This window comes from Microcaecilia unicolor, chromosome 7 (genome assembly GCF_901765095.1).
Source record: "Microcaecilia unicolor chromosome 7, aMicUni1.1, whole genome shotgun sequence".
In the NCBI taxonomy this organism is placed as follows: domain Eukaryota; kingdom Metazoa; phylum Chordata; class Amphibia; order Gymnophiona; family Siphonopidae; genus Microcaecilia; species Microcaecilia unicolor.
In genome coordinates this window covers 194428671-194450138 of record NC_044037.1, presented here as the reverse complement: position 1 = coordinate 194450138, position 21468 = coordinate 194428671, and the positions used below count along the sequence as shown (strand labels likewise).

General features: G+C 43.6%; 2 protein-coding genes across 3 annotated transcripts in view; one reads left to right on the top strand and one right to left on the bottom strand.

The window, feature by feature from the left end:
- The window catches only part of INPP1 (inositol polyphosphate-1-phosphatase), a 48696-nt gene extending 40129 nt beyond the window's left edge, over window positions 1-8567 (bottom strand). Inside the window, exon 1 of one of the 2 annotated variants that reach the window (XM_030209946.1) lies at window positions 8337-8567. In XM_030209946.1, the coding sequence (XP_030065806.1) occupies window positions 8337-8357 (21 nt within the window). In that variant the 5' untranslated portion in view covers window positions 8358-8567. Of the gene's footprint in view, window positions 1-3250; window positions 3458-8336 lie in introns of those variants that run through there. The other variant, XM_030209945.1, reaches the window with a different exon arrangement.
- Window positions 8568-9021: 454 nt separating this feature from the next.
- HIBCH (3-hydroxyisobutyryl-CoA hydrolase) overlaps window positions 9022-21468 on the top strand; it is a 178956-nt gene continuing 166509 nt past the window's right edge. The window contains exons 1-2 of the mRNA XM_030209078.1: window positions 9022-9132; window positions 15979-16021. Coding sequence (XP_030064938.1) covers window positions 9101-9132; window positions 15979-16021 — 75 coding nt within the window. The 5' untranslated portion in view covers window positions 9022-9100. The remainder of the gene's footprint in view (window positions 9133-15978; window positions 16022-21468) is intronic.

Genomic DNA, 21468 nt, shown 5'->3' with positions numbered 1-21468 from the left:
CAGACACATGCTGCAAGTCCCTTGGACCAAGCAGACCCAGCAATGCTGCTCCACCAGTGCCGACTTGCGTGGTGGAAGACCGCCAGGAGGTGCGTCACCCACCCCTCACTAGGAGCCACTTAGGGGTCCCCCTTCAACATCGACTAAACTTGAGCTCACGAACTAACCTGATTCAGACCCACACAGCCTAGAGGGTACAACTGTGAAAGGACGCATATCCCCTCAAACATTGAAGCTGGCCGGGACTGAGATCTAGTACAACCAAGCACCGTGACCGTTGGGGGTGGCGCTCCCATGGGAAGAAAGGGACCAGGGTTGGGGAAACCAACCCCCACCGAGAGTGCTGATTGTAAGGAGACTTCCCAGACTTGACGACAGAAGATCGCCAGATAACCCGAAGGACATGACCACCATGCGGCAAACGTAAACGTTCGCAAGAAAACGAGCACCGAACCCCAGGATGTTAGGAGAGCTGTGACTGAAGCACAGACATGAGAAACGTCCCCGCAAGCTGTCATCGAGACAGACACTACACAGAACACAGCCAAAACACGGACAGAAGAACTTCTTCCTGGAGCATAACCACAGCACAAACAGACTAACTCTTTCCTGGAACATAGCCACAAGATGCACCCTAGCAGTGCCCCAAGGTTGCCTTAGAGACAAACAGCACAACCACAACACGGATGGAAGAACCCTCCCCCCCCTCATCTCCAGACTCCCCTTCCCCACATTACCTACCCTGCTTAAGGGACGAACCACATATAGTAAACTCACATAAGTCCACCTACTAAACACATTCACACCAAAAAAAAAAAAAAAGTTAATCACAAGAATACTAATAGGGTTATCAGCCTGATGTTATGATTCTGTTAGAATTCTGCTAGTCAGACCCCAGGAATCAGGAATGCTTGGAATCACTCCTGATTGGACCATCAGGGGATGAGCTGATGTCAGTCTGATCTACTTAAAGCTTACCTTTCCCTACAACCCCTGCTTTAGTGTTGTCCCTATTCTCTGAAGCCTTACCTGCGCTCTGTCTGAGCTATTAGCTCTGTGCTTTCGTGGGGTTTGATTACTCCTTACCTTGCTTGCAGTTTCTGTTCCTCTGTCTCTGTTTGCTGGCTGCTTCTAGCGTGTGTCTAATTACCTCTCTACACTGCACCTGGGATTCTCTCTGTTTGGCTCTGGTGCTGTGTGGTGAGTTCCTACCTCGTTCCATTCCAGTTTGTTTGTTTTGGTTCCCCTTCCTTCGGAGTTACCCTTTGTTGCTGTGTATGTATTCCGATTTGTATGTCCTGCCCTTGTAGCAGGCTTGGGACCCTTTGTTTCTCCCCATGGGGGTTGTTTGTTTGCTCTTTCCCTGTACTCCAATTAACCCATTGTCTGGAGTGTTCTCTGCCTCTGGCAGCTGTGTGTTTGAGCTTGGTTTAACCCTTTGTCTGCAGATTTCCCTGCTTCTGGCAGTTGTCTGCTTGGTGCAGTTTTCCCTTGTGACTGTCAGTCCTTTCTTTGCTGTAATTATCTTCTGTATTGCCGAGCACAGTTCCTTTCTGTGCTGGGGGTTTGTTAGGCACCGCACTCCATTTTGCTGTCTTTTCTCTCTCCCCTGTCCGCTGAGGGTCTCTGCTTACAGTATCTTTATTTCGCAGTCCCTCATTTCCTTTGTGTGCCGTGGGGTACTGCTTGATGTGTTTCTGTGTGTGCTTCCTTGATTGCCTAGGGCACTGCCTTGTGTTTCTTTTAGACACATCTGTCAGTTCCTTTTCCTATGTGTCCTTAGCCACCACCGTAGGTGTGCTGGTGCTCTAGTTCCCGTGGAGACCTCCTTGATTTTTCCTCTTTCTCCCCTCCCTACGTATGAGTCGGTTCCAGTTAGGCCGTGAGGCCCGCATGCTTGAATTCTGAGTAAATGGGTGCCCGATCTTCCCTTTTCTGGAGGTGCAAGTTGGTTTTTGTGTGTGTGTGCAGGACTTGGTAGCTGGGGTAGTGTGTATCACTTGCTCGGTCCACCCTGGCCTTGGCCTAACACCTATTTTAGGCCTGGGCTCAAAACCAGTCTAACATCCTAATGCTAACAACATACTGATACTTTGCAGCCTGTGCCACCCAGTGGGAAGAACCACTCTCTTCTCGAAAAGAGCCCAAACAGTTAAAAGAAACACTCCAAAAAAATAGCAATCATTCACTCAGAGTCCAATCACAACAAAAGGCCAAAAAGGAGACCAAAAACCACAGAAACCCAAAAAATCATCAACTAAAGAAAATTACCATAACCGGGTTAACAGAGGATAACTATCTACCAATACCAGTGGGATAAATGAACACCAGATCAGTAACAAACAAAACAGAAACAATAAAGGACTGGATAATGAAGACCTCAGACTGGTCTTCATAAATGAGACATGGGTCCATGATAAGGAAGACTCCATAGTTCTGGATATGCCCACCAGGCTACAAAATCCTACACTGGACCAGAAAAGGAAAAAGAATCTCACCTCCAGATGTTTCTTCAACCTGCATCTTCACCTTTTACTTCAGCACTTATAAAACAACAGATTTACATAAAAGGAGACCAAGGACCAAGCCTATATCTCACAGTTTACAGTCTCTCCCCTTCCTCAGGTATACGACTGGTGTGACTTTATAAAGGTCAGTATGTGTTGGATTAGAAGCAAGATGTCAAACCCTTCTCTCAGGATCCTTAACCATTCCTGTATCCATTAGTCACTACTACTTGAGATGGAAACAGACTCTTAAGATTTGCATAAGATGCTTTCAGAAGACCAAACAGAAATGGAAACACCTTTCTAATTTTCTATCTTCTCATGTAGAGGAGTGTGGTAGCCGTGTTAGTCCACTCTTAAGGTTATCAATAGAAATCAAACAAAATAAAACATGGAAAAGAAAATAAGATGATACCTTTTTTATTGGACATAACTTAATACATTTCTTGATTAGCTTTCGAAGGTTGCCCTTCTTCGTCAGATCGGAAATAAGCAAATGTGCTAGCTGACAGTGTATATAAGTGAAAACATTCAAGCATTACTATGACAGTCTGACAGGGTGGGAGGATGGGGGTGGGTCGGCGGGCGGTATGCATGGGGACATCAAAGCATATCATTGATATTCTAACAGGATGGGTGTGGATAGGTGAGGGGTGGGGTGATCAACAGAGACATACAGCTTTATGGTTTATAATGGGTTAGGAATCTTCTCATGGAATTTATAGATTTCTATGAAAACTTACCTTCTTTACTATATCATGCTTTATAACTTCTTGAATCAGCACATCAGCCAGGGTTATGAAATCCATCGTAAACTTGTTCTGACTACTCTCATTCCCTTTCCTTTTCTCCACTAGAAGCTGGAAGAGCGCCTCCTCGCTTCGGCAGGCACGGGCGATCTCTGCTGCCTTCTCTGCGGCACGGATTACCTCACAGAGGATATCCGACATCCCCACGCCTTGCTAGAACACCTACAGCCAAAAGCACTGGCACAGTGTTAGAGTTGAACAAATGAAAAGGTTACACCCAGACATGCCACATTCCATGGGCCTGGGTAGCCAGTTGGTCCAAGGGGTCCACCTGCAGGTGCAATCGAGAGTCAGAAAGAGCAACTTGTTCTCAGTCTACTAGAAAAGGGCTTCATTGGTGCTGGAAGCATCCTATCTCTGCTGCAGTGCAGCAGCACCAGCAACAAAGCCACCCCATTGTGAGACATGCTGACATCACTGGCACAAAATGGAGGCTATTAGCAATAGGTAACTTGCCTCAATGAGGCTGCTTACTTTACAAAATCCTTATTCACTTCTTTTTCTGCATTACACTAGATTATTAGAAAGGATTAACAATGCTCTGTGAAAAAGGTAAGTGGATGTGAGAGCCTTTAAGCAGTAACAGAATGAAGACTTTTTCCAGTTTTCTCCTCCACCCCCGTATGCCCGCTCGCCAACTCACCCCATCCCAGATATAAGGTGGGTTTAGCTTCTTACTGGTGGACTTTTGCTCTAAGTAAGGAGCTTGTTTCTGTACAGATTAGCTGTAGCTCAGTCCACAGAAATTCCAACTGCATCTAGCTAATGACAATTACCTTCACACACACAAAAACAAGGACAAAGAAACAACTGAACACAACCCACAAATATACCTTTGTTTCCTACCTCCAGTTTTTCTCCCAGGCCACAACTAGTAATATGACTAAGATATTAGTCTTCTAAAACACAATCATTCTGCTCCAATTATGATTCAAACTCTGCATCATTACCTGGCTCAATGTCTGCTCTAAATGTCAAAGTTATTTTAGAATTCTGGAAACAAACTAGAATGGATTTTACAAAGTCAGTAAATTTAGATTATAAGAAAGTATTCTTGTGTTTAAAAACACACTTATCTGCTTTGCATTTAGATGTAAAAGGGCCCTACAAACCTTCTGCTAAGGTCCTCCTCCAGTAGAGAACATGTTAAGATTGAACCATTTTGCTAGGACATACTCCCCCAGGAGTAACCACAGTGTTAGCGAATCCTCAGAAGGTTCTAGGAGTGGCAATTCCCACTGCAGCTCCTTGTGACCCTGCGCAAGTCACTCAACTCTCCCAGGGCTGGAGCAAGAGCTTCTAGTAACCTCCTCCCCCCTCCCCCATGAACCTATAAATTGGTGCCCTCATTAATATTAATTGTAGGTCACACACACACCCCTTTTCTCAAAGTACTTATTAACTCTGATTTTTAATTAAATAGTAGCATCGCACAACAAATAGAGGGTTTACAAAAGGTTACAACCACTTAGCTTTTCGTGCTTCCCATATCGAGATATTCAATTTTTATTTCATCATATATTTATATTACTAAAACAGCCTAAAAAATTATTGTGGCTGGTAGCAAAAGCAGTTATAAACTCTGTATTTTTTGCTCATTTTTCTACACTGTTCTATACAATACAGATGGCCACATTTCAGTGAGGATATCCTGTTTCCTGATGGGGTCATCTTAACTGTTGTAATCTGCCTTGGGAAGCCTGGTGTTATAAAGATGGAATATATTGAAATTAAATGGAAGTAAAATTAAACTCTCCTTTCATTGGAGCACATGGATTCACATCTCCGTCTGTTTTGTAGACGATTTTAGATACACAAATGGATTATTCTGACGTTTGAGCATGTTTCAAGGACAAGTGATTTACAAGTCAAAATAATAAAAACAACTCCAACTGTTCTACTGCTGCTTTCCCTTAACCATCATTATTCCGGGGACTCGTCTATATAAAACACACAGCCGGGAGACAAAGATTAACTCCCCCCCCCCCCCCCCCCCACAAACAAACAAAAAAAATCATGCCTTTTACAACCAAACAGACTTGAAGAAGAAATAAATATATATCATAGAACTGGAAAATGTTGGCACATTTAGACTGATTCTGGACTTCAGGATGAAGGTAGCTCTGCCCTTATTATTAAATATCTCTTCTTTTAATAAGCAATATTAAGTGCATATTTATAATATACCACTGCATTCCACAAAACAAAAAGAGAAAATTCCCACAAACCATCTTTCTCCTTTGATCTAGTACAAGAAAAAAAAAAAAAGATTTTTAATGACCCCAGGATTCAACCTAATTCATGTTTAATGTGGGATTTAAATGCCAAAATTTAGAGTTTCTATGTATCTATTTATTTATTTATAATAAATAAATAGATACATAGAAACTCTAAATTTTGAGCAACTAATTCTCATAACATGATGTCTGTTTTAGTGGCCCTTTACCAGGAGAAAAAAGTCTCTGCACGAACATAACACGTGCTAAGTGTCCCTATAACAAACTCCCCCAAATGACACACTGAGTTCGATTTATAACAAATTACTACTCTACCTATGAAAAGTTATTCCATTATTATACTTCCTTTGTATACATCCATATGCTGCACAAGCTGGTATGTTTGGAAAATGTAAGATTAAATAAAAATGCTACCATCAATAAAGAATGACAACGTTGATGCAGCAACTCATAGATTTTCTTGATTTTGAGTGTACTACGTGATGGCTGCATGGGAAGGCGAAGCATAGACTAACCTAAGTGGCTTCAACGTTTTGATATCATGCCATGTCCTGTTTTCTTCAGCCTCCTTGCTACAGCCACAGATCCTTTCTGCTGCGTCCCCACATGCAGTGGAAGCAGGAAGTTAACATCAGGAGGACTCGGAGGAGGTGGGACATGAGGCACGAAAGGAGAAGTGAAACCAGGAGTAGGATGTGCTACAACGCAGAACGTTGGTCGGAGAACAGGAGAAAGACCTGTGTGGTGGTGGGCAGCTGCGACAAAGAAGCGCTCCAGCAGACAGAGAAGTGTCCGAAAAGAAAGAGACGTGTGGCAGCGCTGGCAGACAGCAGCAGAGAATCGCTCCAGTCAGTTTCCAGTTTGGTTTGTTTTGGTGTCCTTGAAGGCCGGCGCCCCCCCCTGCCGCGCTTACCGGGTTGCACTGGCCCTGAACTCTCCATTGCCTCAGATACAAAAACCAAGATTGTGAGCCCTCTAGGGACAAAGATAGTACCTGCTTATAATGTCAGATTATAAATGTCAAAATTAAATTAAACAAGGGGAAGGCCAGACTCCTGTTTCAGAGGCTAAGAAGAGAGTGGGAAGTTGGTGTCCACCAGTGGAAGCAGGCTACACTGAAGATGTTATTAGAATAGTGGAAGCACAGGGCCACATAGTGAAGTCCATAGGAGCCAACCTTTCAAAATGATTGGGGATGCTCAACTCAGCACAAATTACTATCCATATACAGGATATTAAAACATGGTCACCAGACTGTCTTTAAATATAGAGCACAGCAGGTGGTGCACACAAGGAAGGGAGAACCTTGTACCTTGTGGGTAAAAGAAATGCTAGGGGAAGCACTACAAGTCCTACCAGTCTCTCTTCCATCCTCCCCAACTCCAACTCATTGCAACAGTTTACTACTACTACTATTTAACATTTCTAAAGCGCTACAAGGCATACGCAGCGCTGTACACCATACACAAAAAGACAATCCCTGCTCAAAGAGCTTACAATCTAGATAAGACAGGTAAACAGACAGAACAATTAAGGGTAAGGGAATAAAGAGGTGAGGATAAAGCACAGAGCAAGTGAGTAGAGGTTAGGAGTCAAAAGCAGTGGTAAAGAGGTGGGCTTTAAGTTTGGACTTGAAGACGGCCAAAGACGGGGCTAGGCGCACAGGCTCTAGAAGTCTATTCCAGGGGTGAGGTGCAGCAAGACAAAAGGAACGGAGTCTAGAATTAGCAGTAGAGGAGATGGGGACGGATAAGAGAGATTTATCTACAGAACGGAACCACCCTACTCACAGCTCTTTCTCCCAATATGGTTTGATTTTTGTTTTGAGGTAAGATGCTTAATACCCTCCTCCCATACCTACTCCACTCCCATTTCTATACTTCTCTGCTCCCCCTGATCAGACCTGCCTTGCCCCCTACTAATTTCTCCCACAATTAGGTTCACTCTCACTCCACCTTGATCAATGCCTCTCACCTGCAGGCTAGGCTCACCCACCCTTCATACCTTCTAAGCAGAGTCATCTCACATTTCTTATCTCTACCCTTCCTAGCAAGGATTATATTCCTACTCTCCTTTCCCAGAGCCACAGACACCATTCATATCTGGAATTCAGACTGAAATATAATAGCAGTTCCACATCCAGAAAGGCCCTATTAGATGGTGCTCCACCACCTGCATGCACAAACCTTGCAAGCTCAGCAATCAGATGTTCCACAGCCCCCAGGGCCACATTTGCATGTGGTGCTTCCATCCCTTAGACTGACAAGCTCAAAGATTGCATGCTGAGCAGGAAATCAGTGAACCCAAAGGCATGCAGTCATATCAACCCACTGTGTGCCAGCCCACCTGCTAAAGCTCTAGCATGCACAGAGTAAGTGGTTGGCTTGGGGGGCTGAGTTAGCACTGACTCTAGTGCCTTCTGTAAAAATGGAAATTGGCACCTCATTTGGTGGTAGCAGCTTTGGCATAATGCCCCCTCCTTTATTAGGGGTGACTCCAGCACAACATTCCTCTTTCTCTCTCCTTTTATCAAACATCCCTCCATATTCTGCTCAGCATTATTATTTCCTCACTTCCCTCTTTCCCTGGCCCACATGATGTGAAAGAATATGGGGGTGGTATACCACTATAGCAGTACTCCCATCATTTATGGTGTCTTGCACAGCCACACGGGTCACACCCCCTCAAACATTAGCCTGTAGTAGAGCTGAGAATGGAAAGCTGAGCCAAGAGGGAAAACAAACCAAGGAACACATATAGCTGGAGGGCAGTGAACTGCTTACCCTCTTCCAAACTCCACCCATCTCTCCTGTAACCTTTTCTTGCAACTGCCATGCTATTTCTTCTTTGGGGCCAATAGAGCATAATGAGCCCACTGAGTCCAACACCACTGTCTCCCATAAGATGGAACAGTGGCTCCAATGTTAGACGGTGCTGTGACAACTGTCGTTATATTAAGTCGTACCTATTCAACGCATTTGGATGTAACAACATCTTTACTATATTGTAATGCACTATTATTAGTCTGGATAATGTTTTAGTAATAAAAGACCTCCTTTAAATTAAAAAGGGTAAAAGTGGCTATAAGGGTAAACGTATATTCTACTTATCCATTGAAGATTAAAGCTAGAATCTTCACCAAACACTCAGTGTACATGCACGACATTTTTCCAAGTTTCCAACTTGCTACTGCTGGCCAGTGACTGTATTGAAAAACAGGGCTTCGTTAAAACAGGAGTTACAACCAGCCTAACCCCTAATTTATGGCTTTACCCAATAAGTAAAACGGTTTGACACCAATTATCACAACAACCCCCCACTTCTCATGTTTCCCTGAAAACTTCCCAGTATTAGCACTAAGCAGCAGCAGAGACTGAGCGACGCGTGAGTCCTCCGCTTAAAACGTGTTACACTAGGCATACGTCATCAATCATCCGCTGCCTGCTCCGTGACGCGCTGGGTCGGCGCGACTAAATGACGCACCCTGAAGCTGTCTCTCTTCTTAGCCGGTTTATGCCACGCTTGTTCAGTCTCACAGGTGGTAATCATGAGTGCGTCGTTACTCAGTGGTCGCCTCAGGTAGGTCAGGGTCAGGGAGACAGCGAGTGCTTACACCTTGTGTGAGACTGTGAGGGTAGAGCGTAGAGGTGTACAGCTTCCTCTGACTAGAGCAGCCTTTTTGTCCTTACCACCGTTGGTATTCATTTAAGGTCGGCAAAAGCTGCTGCCATTCAGAGTTTCTGCACGTCAAACCCCTCTAGATCCTGACATTTAGATAACAAACAACGGGAGGAGGAGGAGGAGGAGGAGAGGAGGAGGAGGGCGGGGGGTTACTACTGTAGAAGCAAGTACAAAATTGCGGGTCTTGTTCAGAAAAGATTTCCCCTCACTTTATGCCCAATGGACATAAGCTTTTATTGAATACGGCCCAACAATAGTGGTTTCTCCTGCAAGCCAGTTTACTTGGAAGCTTTGCTATGATTTCAGTGAAGATTCTGCAACTCCTACCTGTTTCAGATGTTTGACATCCTAATTAAATAGCAACAAAAATATGCGCATGGAGTCTCTCCTTAACTGTGCTGCAAAGGAGAAGGCTTACTATTGTGGCAACCAATACATGGATTTCACTTTATAATCCCTGTCAGTGTCTTACAGTGCCAATATACTAACATAGTAAATTACAGCAAATAAAGGCCAGTGTGGGCCATCTGATTTTTCCATTAAGATGGCTAGAGTGACTGTGGGGCTTATTTTCAAAGAAGGGGCGTACCCAGACCTCGTGGGGGGCACATTTTAGTCTGCCACCTCGCCTCCCCCCATAGCAGCAAATACCTTTGCTGGTGGGGGTCCCCAACCCCCGCCAGCTGAAACCTTCAGCACCGGTCTCCTTGCCTTCCCCCCATCTCGCCACACCCCACAGCACCAAATAGCTTTGCTGGTGAGGGTCCCCCTGTAAAAGGACGCCTTAGTTTTTTCATCCATCTCATTTTCTCTGTTTTCTCAATCATTGCACCTTAGTTGCGTTTACATTTTCCCCTATGCCCATCTTTCAGATCCCTCTTGTACAGTAAGATCCTTTGCTTAGGTTTTTCACTTCCCTTGGTGTGTCTTCTCCATCATTTTCTTCTTGTAAATCTTTTGAGGTGGGGGGCCCGTAACATTCTGTGCCTGCTTCTCTCCCCACTATTTTACCATACCACGTGTTCTGCTCCCATATTCATTGAAGGGGTAGATGTGAATCGTTTACTTTTTCCTAAAATACTAGGACTAAGGGGCACGCAATGAAACATGACGCTACAAAATAGTAAATTTAAAACAATTCGTAGAAAATATTTCTTCTTTCAATGTGTAATTAAACTCTGGAATTCATTGCCAGAGAATATAGTAAAAGCAGTTAGCATAGCAAGGTTTAAAAAAGGTTTGGCTAGTTTCCTTAAAGAAAAGTCTATAAGCCATTATTAAGATGAATGTTGGGAAAATTCACTGCTTATTTCAAGGATAAACAGCATAAAATATATTGTACTGTTTTGGGATCTTGCCAGGTACTTGTAACTTGGATTGGCCACTGTTGGAAACAGGATGCTGGGCTTGAAGGACCTTCAGTCTGTCCCAGTGTGGCAACACTTAAGTACAGAAGTATATAAGTAATGCCATACTGGGAAAAGACCAAGGGTCCATCGAGCCCAGCATCCTGTCCACGACAGCGGCCAATCTAGGCCAAGGGCACCTGTGTACTAATGTTCTTATTAGGCAAGGTGCATTGTTATATTTAATATGAGTATTATCTGTATTCAATAGCATTGTAATAGCACTGTGTATTAGGACTGCTTTTCCTATAGCTTTCAGTATCCAGTGATTGACTCCTTGTGAGCTTTCTCTACTGGCTGTTAGCCCTGAGCTAGGGCCTGCCTTCCCTCTCTGCCCCTGCAGGCTGTTTGAGAGCCCAGTCTCGCTAGCATGGTTGAGTTGCCAACTCCGCAATTTTCATGTGGAATTGAGTGGCTTTTCTAAACTTTCCGCAAGCAGTTTCCTACGGTCATGGGTTGCTTTTTTGGATGTTTTTTTGTGCGGCCAGGGGACTACTTTTGGCCATGAATCAGGCTGGGGAATTTTCAGACATCTGGCAGCTCTGATCAGCAGCTGTTCTAGGTCTGATTCTCCTTAATCTACTATTGTAATTCTATCAAGATTTTTTACCATTTCCCCAAGTCATTCCCCTTGTATTTTTCCTGAGTTCAGTACAGCGTTTCCTCTCAGCTGGGCTGAGGTTCTGGCCAACTCCTTGCCTCTGGAGAGGCTAGATGCAGACTCTATGCAGAAGGCAACAATTCTGTCTAAGCAACTGAACTGGAAGTTGGATTTTTTTTGTTTATTCTGAGTACTACAATAAAGATTTGCTTAAAAATTTGAGTCTATTGGTAAAGCTGCTTCTTAGGGATATTTTAAGCTGCCTGTTGATTGTAGTACAGATGTCTTTACTTTTTGAATTTAAACGCATGTTGTTTTGAAAAAGAAACTTTTTCATCTTGTTTTAGTCACTGTATAGAAAGTAACCTGCCAAATTGACATAGAAGATAGATTTAGCAATATAATAACTTGAAGGGTTTTTTATGCCCATGATTGGAACCAACCTTTAAGTCTTGTTATCAAATAAGCAAAAGTAGGTTGGGTTCTTTTTTTTATTTTTTTGAAAATGTGTTTATTCACAAGCAGCAAATAACCAACAGTAATCAAAAGGCACCAGAACAAGAAAATGCAGAAGTTGAAACAAAACACATGCCCTATTATATATATAGTACATCAGATGATACATGTCAAACTGTACTACTAAATCTAGATGAGCCGCTTGTCATTTTTCTGTATTACAGTAGGTTGGGTTCTGAGGCTCTTTCCTGTTCTTGTTAATAGCACTGTACTGCTATATAAATTCTGTTTTCTAAGTGGTACTAAAACTGCTAGCTCAGCATTTTTTGATTTACTTTTTAAGATCAAATTTTCTTTGTTTTTGAGTAAAGAGATGTGGTAGCCGTGTTAGTCCTGTTTTAAAGGTAATAAATAGAAATAAAACAAAACAGAGGAAAGAAAATAAGATGATACCTTTTTTTATTGGACTAACATACACTTTTTGATTAGCTTTTGAAGGTAACCCAGATCAGAAAATCTGAAGAAGGGTCCAGTAAAAAAAAAGGTATCATCATATTTTCTTTGTCTTTGAAAATAGAGTATTGTCTCTGCAGACTGGTATGTGAAACTGTCTTACTAGAATGTGATTTGTATTGGTGAAGTAAATGTACCTGTCAAAAAGTCGTCTGAAATATTTCTGAACTGTTTTTAAAGTTTATCATTCTGAACTTGCTGCTTGTGCCTTAAGCTGTGTTTTACTGCCCCCTTGTGGTACTTCTTCCTGTTTATCATATTTTTCAGTATTGGTTGTAGTTGTAATATATGCTGTATTTAATGTAATCCATCTGATATGCTTGCAACTTCAAAATTCATAAAGCAGTATCTTTAAGAAGTACATTTTATTTATTCAGGAGAGAAAATAGTATATGCTGATATCTATTTTGAAAGTCTATATGCTAAGTGTTTTTTTTAATGAACACAAAATATGAAAAACCTGAGCTTATGCAGGACTTGAAAATAAATGGAAAACAAATGGCTTGTAAAACATAGTATATTAAGCATGATGTGTGTGTGTGTGTATGTATATTCATCTTTGCTGCCTGTGCCTGCACCTGCAGGCTGTCCTCTGCTGCGTTCCTAGTGAGGAAACAGGAAGTGATATCCCACCATCACTGATGTCACTTGCTGTGTTATGAGGGCTGCTATGGCAGGGGTCTGGTAGAAATGGCAGACCCAGATCCCTTCTGGCTCTCAGTCTGGCTATTGAGAGGAGGCATTTAGAGAAGTGTGGTTTCTCGTCTGTGGAGGTCTACAAGCAGCTTCGCTTCAGGAAGACCTCGACATCCCTAGCTTATGTCAGGATTTGGTGTGTGTTTGAATCCTGGTGTGGGCAACAGTCCCTTTCTCCCTGGTGGGCTCAGATTCCCGATATTTTGGGATTTCTGCAGCAAGGCCTGGAGCAGGGGCTGGCTTTGAGCTCCCTGAGGTTTGGGGTCGCTGCTCTGTCCAGTTTTCGGGGAAAGGTGAAGGGCACCTCTCTGGCCTTGCATAGAGAGGTGGTTCGATTTCTGAAGCGGGTGGCACATCTGTGTTCTCTGCTTTTGGGGAAAAGTGAAGGGCACCTCTCTGGCCTTGCGTAGAGAGGTGGCTCAATTCCTGAAGAAAATGGCACATCTGCATTCTCTGCTTTGTCCTTCCTTCCCTTTTATGGGACCTCAATCTGGTTCTTCTGGCCATGTTGAAGGCTTCCTTTTGACCCTCTACACTTTGCCTCCATGAAGGACCTTACTCTCAAGATGGTGTTCCTGGTGGCTATCGCCTTTACTCATAGGGTTTCTGAGCTGTAGGCCCTGTCCTGAGAGCCTTGTACCTTTCCTTAATGGAGGACTCAGTATCCTTGTGTATCTTCCCCTCTTTTCTGTCAAAAGGGCTCTGTGTGAATCAGGGGATCTGCTTGCCCTCTTTTGTGGTAGAGGGTTTGACACCTGTGGACTGGAAGCTCCACAAGCAGGATGTCTGGAGGACGCTTCTCAGGTATCTTAAGGAGATGAATGAGTATCGTCTTTCTGACCACCTCTTTGTGCTTTTCCATGGTGCTCACAAGGGCCAGGCAGCCTCTAAGGCCTCATTTACAAGGTGGATTGAATCTGCTTACATCAGCCCCTGAGGCACCAGCTGTTTTGGGTGATGCGCTGAGGGGGGAGGGGAGGGTCGCTGGACATGGGTGGCTGGAGGGGGGGCAGGGGGAGGGGAGGGTCGATGGACATGGGTGGCTGCAGGGGGAGAGGAGGGTCGCTGGACATGGATGGCTGCAGGGGGGGCAGGGAAGAGGGAGGTGGGGAGGGGGTCCTGAGACCAGATGGGTGGCTGCAGGGGAGACAAGGGACGCTGCAGGGGGGAGCAGGGGGAGAGGAGGGTCGCTGGACATGGGTGGCTACAGGGGGGCAAGGGGAAAGGAGAGGAGGGTCGCTGGACATGGGTAGCTGCAGGGGGAGAGGAGGGTTGCTGGACATGGGTGGCTACAGGGGGGGCAGGGGGAGAGGAGAGTCGCTGGACATGGGTGGCTGCAGGGGGAGCAGGGGAGAGAGGAGGGCCGCTGCACATGCGTGGCTGCAGGGGCAGAGGAGGGTTGGTGGGGAGGGGGTCCTGAGACCAGATGGGTGGCTGCAGGGGGGGGCAGGGGAGACAGGAAGGACGCTGCAGGGGGGGATTACCTTGCTAGCGCCCGTTTCATTGCCTACCGAAACGGGCCTTTTATACTAGTCTTTACATATTCTACTAGCCATAATTATCTCCAAACTAGACTATTGCTATTTTATCTTTTAGGACATCCCAATACTTAGTTTACATAGACTATAAATTGTCCAAAACACAGGTATCAATTTGCTATGTGATTTCATCACTTCACCCCTCTTTTTTTTTTTTTTTTTTTTTTTCAAATTGAACATTGGCTTTCTGTTACATATACAATCTCCTATAAAAGGTTGGTAGCCATCAAATACAATCCTTTGGCCTCCCCCTTTTTCTTATCTAGTTTACTAATACTGTTCTTCCCTTTGAGGAGTCTTCACTCCTTGCAACAACATCTGTTATCCCCTCATTGTGGCATGTTTATTGAGAGATTCTAAGCGGGATCCCTGCTTTGGCATCGCAGCTCCATCTTTTTGAACAGCCTTCTTATTTATCTTAGATCAGAAAGCTCTCTTAGCAAAGTCAAAGCCTATTACTTCTCCATAGGGCTTGAATAAATGACTTTACAACCCTTATCTTTTTTGATCTGTTGGCATGGACCTGCAGTGAATAAGAGCATTTTTTAAGTCCCTCGTGTTTCTCCTTTATTTCCTTTGTTGTATGAGATTGTATCCTTTCCTAGCCTGTCTTTCCCAGTGTGTGAATTTTTGTATTTTAATTGTTGATTGGTTAGTCTTCTCCCCTCTCCCCTTTAATTTATAAACTGCTTAGCTTCTTCTGTGATATAGGCGGTATATCAAATAAAATTGAACCTTGAACCATGTCTGTTAATGCTTCCGAAACCTGTCAGTGAACCCACAACCAGTGGTGTTCTCTCCCAGAACATTTTGCCAGCTGATGGCGTGAAGGAATACTTGGGTGGAGGAGTATGGCCTGTTATTATAAAATTATTGACCAGGCAGTAGGTAAAATCAGCCAGATGGCACACCCACTTAGAAGGTCCCGGGGAGAAACTGTGTTGTGGATATTCTGAATACTTCACTGGCTTTGGAGTCACCAAACTAGATTTATTATTCCCCTTTCTCTGCTTGCTGACCAGAAGATGAGTCTTAAATGATTTGGTACTTTAACTTTACCCTGGAGACACACATCTGACTGATCTGGTTTTCAGGGTACCTCTACCAAATATGCATGAGATATTGCATATAGTGGTTCTCCCAATGAATGCAAATCTATCATGCATATTAATTGCATAGATCCTGAAAAACAGATTGGTTAGGGATCCCTTTTGTTGTAGGTTGAGGCTGATTTTAATGCCTAACCCCTATTCACTTGTTCAGTACCCACCTTGAGTATTTCCCTTATCCCTTATTTGTCCTGATTAGATTGTAAGTTCTGTTGAGCAGGGACTGTTTCTTCATGTTCTAGTGTACAGCGCTGCGTACATCTAGTAGCGTTATATAAATGATATGTAGTAGTAGTAGCAGCTATGGGCTAGTATGGGTTTTCCATGAAGCATGCTACTAATGGAGGGACCTGCCTATTAATCAGTTAAGCACCAAGCTCTTTGGTTTAGGAGTTCTAATTCTGATGCCATTTTTTTTCTTTCAGGCTAAAGCATTTTCACAGGCTGCATGTGGTTCTTCAGCACATAGTAAGTATGTGAATCTCTAGTTTAATTCGGGGTTGCTAATTCTTCCAGTGTAATTAAACGTGGGCAGTGTGCGGTAGACCTTGAACGATTTTCGGACGACTGTGTTCGGGAGGGGCTGCCTAAACTAAAGGTAGAAAAAGCGATGGAGCCAGATGGGGATACATTCAGGGGTATTGAAGGAACTTGAGGTTCTAGTGGCTCTGCTGTCTGACCTTTTCAATGCTGCTTTAGAGTCTGGCGTGGTCCCTGAGGACTGGAGAAGGGCAGATGTGGGGTTTCTCTCTACATAACGTACCGACGGTGGTCTGAAATCCAGGACTGTTTAAAATCTCCAGCCTGAAACTGGGTAACATGACATCTCTGCATGTGATACTTTTTTACTTTTTTTTTGACCAACTCTGGAATTGAGGATCATTGAATGAACTTTGCTGTTAGTATTTTAGTGAGCTTAGCTGTATTGCCGTGACCCAGCATGGCACTTCTTGTATTCTTAATCCAAAAGAGATTATCCCTTGACTGCTTTCTTATATCTCTCTGAGACCTATAGTCCTACTAGCTGCAGTAGGGTTTCCGTATCACAGAGACAGAGATTGATAGTCATAGTTTTGCCTCAAATGCACGCACAGAGCTGTCTTTCTGATTTCTCCAAGAAAAGCGTGGACTATATTCAAGCAGTGGAGCAAAAATTAGAACTGGACAATTGGAGAGAATGCAAGTGAGGAGTTCTTGAAAATGCCAATAATTTCCGTCTTTTCGGGGATGCTCTAAAGACCTCGACAACAAGTCCCAGAAACCACAGGACATGGATCAGTATTAGGTCTGATTGAGTTCAGCTGCTTGTCCCGATCAGACGCAGTGACCTGGTTCTGTGCACAGATAAATCCTTTCTGGACAGGTAGTACGTTTTTAAGAGGTTTATTATATTAAGCTGGTCCTGTTTGTAATGGAGTCACTGAGTTGTTCAACCATATATTCAGACCTAGACCACTCCCTTCCCGCTCTCTGAGGGTTTCCTTTCATAAGCTGATCACTTATTTTAAGCATAATTTTAATTGTTCTTAAGGTCCGACTGTATCGTGTGCGTGTATTTATAGGGTATGAACTGAATAAAAGATGAGCACATTTGAACCCGAAGATGATGTCCAGAAACATCTTCTTTCTCTGCAGTTAAGACTGTCTTTGTTAGTCTTAACAAAATGAGCAGGTAGTGCTTAAGTTGGACAAGGACTATAGGTCACTGTTGTGGAGGCAACAGGAAGCACTTGGTTGCCGGGACACGGCCAGCTTGAGATGCGTTGGGGCGCAGAGGCATAGCTAGGGGGCGCCTGGGGAGTTGCCGCTCCCCCAAATGGACTTCTGCCGGTGCCTATTTTTTTACGCAATCCGTCGCATTTAAAATACGCACCGGCACTGTCTGCGGCCCGCTCTCTGCTCCCCCGCACCTTCAACCTGGCTACGCTTGTTGGGGCGTCGGTGGAGGGGAAAATGAGGGACGAGACTGTGAGCAAACATAAACGGGAAGTGACTGATGCTCCCCGTTTGTATGAGCGATAGCTCACATGCTCACCTTAGAGGGAACACTGCTGATGAGTACTATTTTTATTCACATTTTTTGGTGTTGGGAGGGTGTCAGTGATCACTGAGGGAGTAAGGGGGGGTCATCCACTATTCTCTCTAGTGGTCATCTGGTCATTTAAGGCACCTTTTTGTGCATTATTTGTTATAAAAACAGGTCTAGACCAAAACGTTGATGTTTTCGCCCTAGGCTTTTTCGTTTTGTTCCATTATGGCTGTTAAAACATCCAAGTGTTAGGCACACCCTAAGCCCGCCTTTGAAACACCCCTGACATGACCCCTTGTGATTTGGATGTACTGCAAATATAAACGTTTGCAAAACAGGTTTTGAAAATACCAATTTTGACGTTATGAGAAGAAATCTGTCCAAATGGTGCTTTATGACACTTTTTGGATGTTTTTCTCTTTCAAAAATGAGCTCCATAGTAACACAGTAGATGACACCAGATAAAGACCTGTTCAGGCCATCCAGTCTGCCTAATAAGATAAGCTCACAGCATAAGGTATGATGCGATATTACATATGCATACTTAATCTTGATTTGCCCTTGCCATTTTCAGGGCACAGACCATAGAAGTCTGTCCAGCACTGGCCTTGTTCTCCAACTACTACTCCTACTACTACTACTATAAATCAACTACTGAAGCTGAATCTATCCAGCCATGATCAGGCTAGACAGATTTAGAAGAGCAATAATAAAAACTATTTTGCTGATCTACATGCTGCGTTAGGTACATAAATGAGCTCTTATAAAAATAGGTAACTCCTAAAAGTACATTTATTTATTTATTGAGATTTACTATGTCACCATTAATTAACTGGCAGATCACAGCAGTTCAGAGACCTAAAATTAACACAAACTCAGAATTATTATTATTTGTTACATTTGTTTCTCACATTTTCCCACCTATTTGCAGGCTCAGTGTGGCTTACATGGTACTGTAAAGGCGATTGCCAATATCGGTATGAACAAATACAGAGTGATGTTTTGGCAGAGTAGAGTTCATGTGTGACAGACACATTGAGGGAATCGTAAGGAGGAAGAGAAAAATTATGTCCTGCACGAGCTTTGGTTACGTTGTGTTGCAGAGTTAAGACATTTAAGTTAAATTAAAGAAAGGACCTACAATTCTGGATAGGAAAGTAACCATTCAGACTAAAGAATAAACAAAGGTTTTGAAATACAAGGAAGGGGGGGTGGGATGACAAAAATGGACAAGGTGATAGGAAAGTGGAGTCAAATGCTTGATGGTAGGCATGCTCAGGGGATGGGGTTAGGTTGAATCACAATGTGCATGCATTTTATATAAAACTAGTAAAAAAGCCCCGTTTCTGATGCAAATGAAACGGGGGCTAGCAATGTTTTCTTCTGTGTGCATGTGGGAGTGTGTGTGTCCCTGCCCTCTGGCCTCTCTCCCCTCCCCCCTCTGAGTCCTTCACTGTTACAGAGCCAGCGATTTGATTTCGTGCTCTGCTGTTTTCCTTCACTGACTGTGTTACAGAGAGGGCGGGGCAGACACTCATAGGGAAACCGGATATCTCGCCCCCTTCACACTTCCGGCTGGAGGCTTCATAGAACGTTGGTGTTGCTTTTTATATAGAGAGATATGCACTAACATTTACACCTGCTCAAGCAGGCATCCGGATTGGTGCCTTTTATAGAACAGCGCTGGGATTTGCGCTCAACTTTGGGCACAAGGAGTTAAACAACTGAAACCAGGTGTAAATCTCGGCATGCAAGTTGGGTGCGGATCCCTCAAATTCTGTAACACTTTGCGCATTTTAAGGGAACGCCCCCTTTGCAGAGCTGCACAGAGACATTTATGACCTATTCTATGAATGATTGCATTAGGTTTCACATGGATCTGCTCTTTCTGCTCCATTTCGGCGCATTGTAGCCATTAGAATTAATTTTTTGCATGAAAAAAAGCACAAAATTAGCACCTAATGTTCAGCGCCATTTATAGAATTTCCCCTTTAATCCAGAGTAATAGGGCAGGAAGGTGCCTAGTTTATAAAGATCCACAGGCATCACCCTCTTTTCAGCAGTCACAGGTAGCATACAAAATGACCAACATACGATCATTGTTCAGACGCAGGCATATTCTACAACTTCATGATCCATTGCGTGATCCACTTATGGAGTCACTTACTACAGCTTGTAAAAGATGGAAAGAACGTAGGAGAACTATTACTTCAAATAAGATTGTGGATGTGAAGCTGGTCATTTTGCATGTAACCACTGTTCCTGATGTGTTTCTAGTATGGACGGTCACAACTGGCAAAATCTTTTAGACGGAGAACTCATCAAATCATGTACTTCAGATCGCATGGTTAATTTTATAATGCGCCAATGTCTGCTATCATATGTGAGATACAGAAATCGTTGCATAAATCTCCAGCAGAATGAACACCAATCTCATTTTAATACTGCAAATGCTGATGCACCGGTTGTGGATCATTATTTGAGGCAACAGCATAAATTTGATGCCCTAAGTTGGAGGATGACAGATTATATCTATTGACCGGCGAGGAGGCAACCCTTATGTATATTGGATCGTTCATCTGAATACTGTTCATCCCATGATTTGCAAGCTGACTCATGCATTTCTTTGTTGTGATTAGTTTTTACTGTAGCTGAAGAATGATTTGAAGATATTAAGTCTCTCCTGATTGGCCATTAAAAATCATGAGAACATTTTAAAACACTGGCGCTGTTTTCATTTTAGAGTCAAAACTGAATTAAGGAGTCAAAACTTCTGTGCAGGGATCAAAATTCTAGACAAGTGTCAAAATTCCAGGCAAGTGGTCAGAACTTTTAGAGTCTAGGACCAGCAGCTCCTTAGTTAAATACTCTTCCAGAGTGCAATTAAAAATTTTAAGCAAAGTACAGCCCTACTTTGAATATTGACCGGCCAGTGTAATAACTTGTGCTGCTGCATTAGTGTATGGCAGTATGTATTGTAGGTTCTATTACATAAAATGGAATCCATGCTATTTACCGTGTGTTTGCACTCAGAGCACGTTATTGTGATGCGAGGTGCACTGCTGCAGTGTTTATAGTGGAAAAGGATAGTGTACGAGATGCAGTATGTTAGGAAGGTTCGGAATGCATTGTAGAATATGCAGAAATGTTTTGACCAGAATTTTTTTTTTATTTTTTTAGTAAAATGTTTGAAGCCATTATGCAGTTAGTACATTTTTGAGATGTACTTGCCAATTGCATGTTGTGCCTGTTCACAGCAACCCATTCTCCATTACTTAAAAGGGCCATGATACAAAATTAATTTAGGTAATTCAGGAGCATGTTTACTAAAGAGCCTTAGGATTTTGCACTTAACGCAGGTTAACAGCCAAAAGCAGCACGCCTTAACTGCATAGGCTCAGTGGTAATTGTTGGGGGCATTCCCCCTGCAGTTTCCATGCAGACAAGGTCTCAAACATACTTTACTTTCGGGTGCTATGGGCATAGATGCATCTAATGCCATGGATTGAGGTGGCATTAGGTGAACCCACATTAACTGCGCATGCAGCAGTGCATACCGTCTGCTGCGTACTGACTACAGTGTGTGGTTTACACCCAGTCTCTGCCCATACCGGGCCCAGTGCCTGCCCTATTCTGCGCTGAGCAGTTAGAGCTGGACTTTTACTGCACTGGCTGTTTTAATACATGTCGGGTGTTAGCGCAGATCAGGGGTGTAGCCAGAACTTTAATTTTTGAGGGGGCCCAGGGGTGGTCTGGGGGGGGGGGAATCATTTTCTCTCTGCCCTGAGAGAGTCTCCCCCCAGCCACCGCCACATCATACCTCTTGCTGACAAGGATGCTCAAGTCCCACCAGCTGAAGAGATTTGCCACTAGAGCCACCACCTGT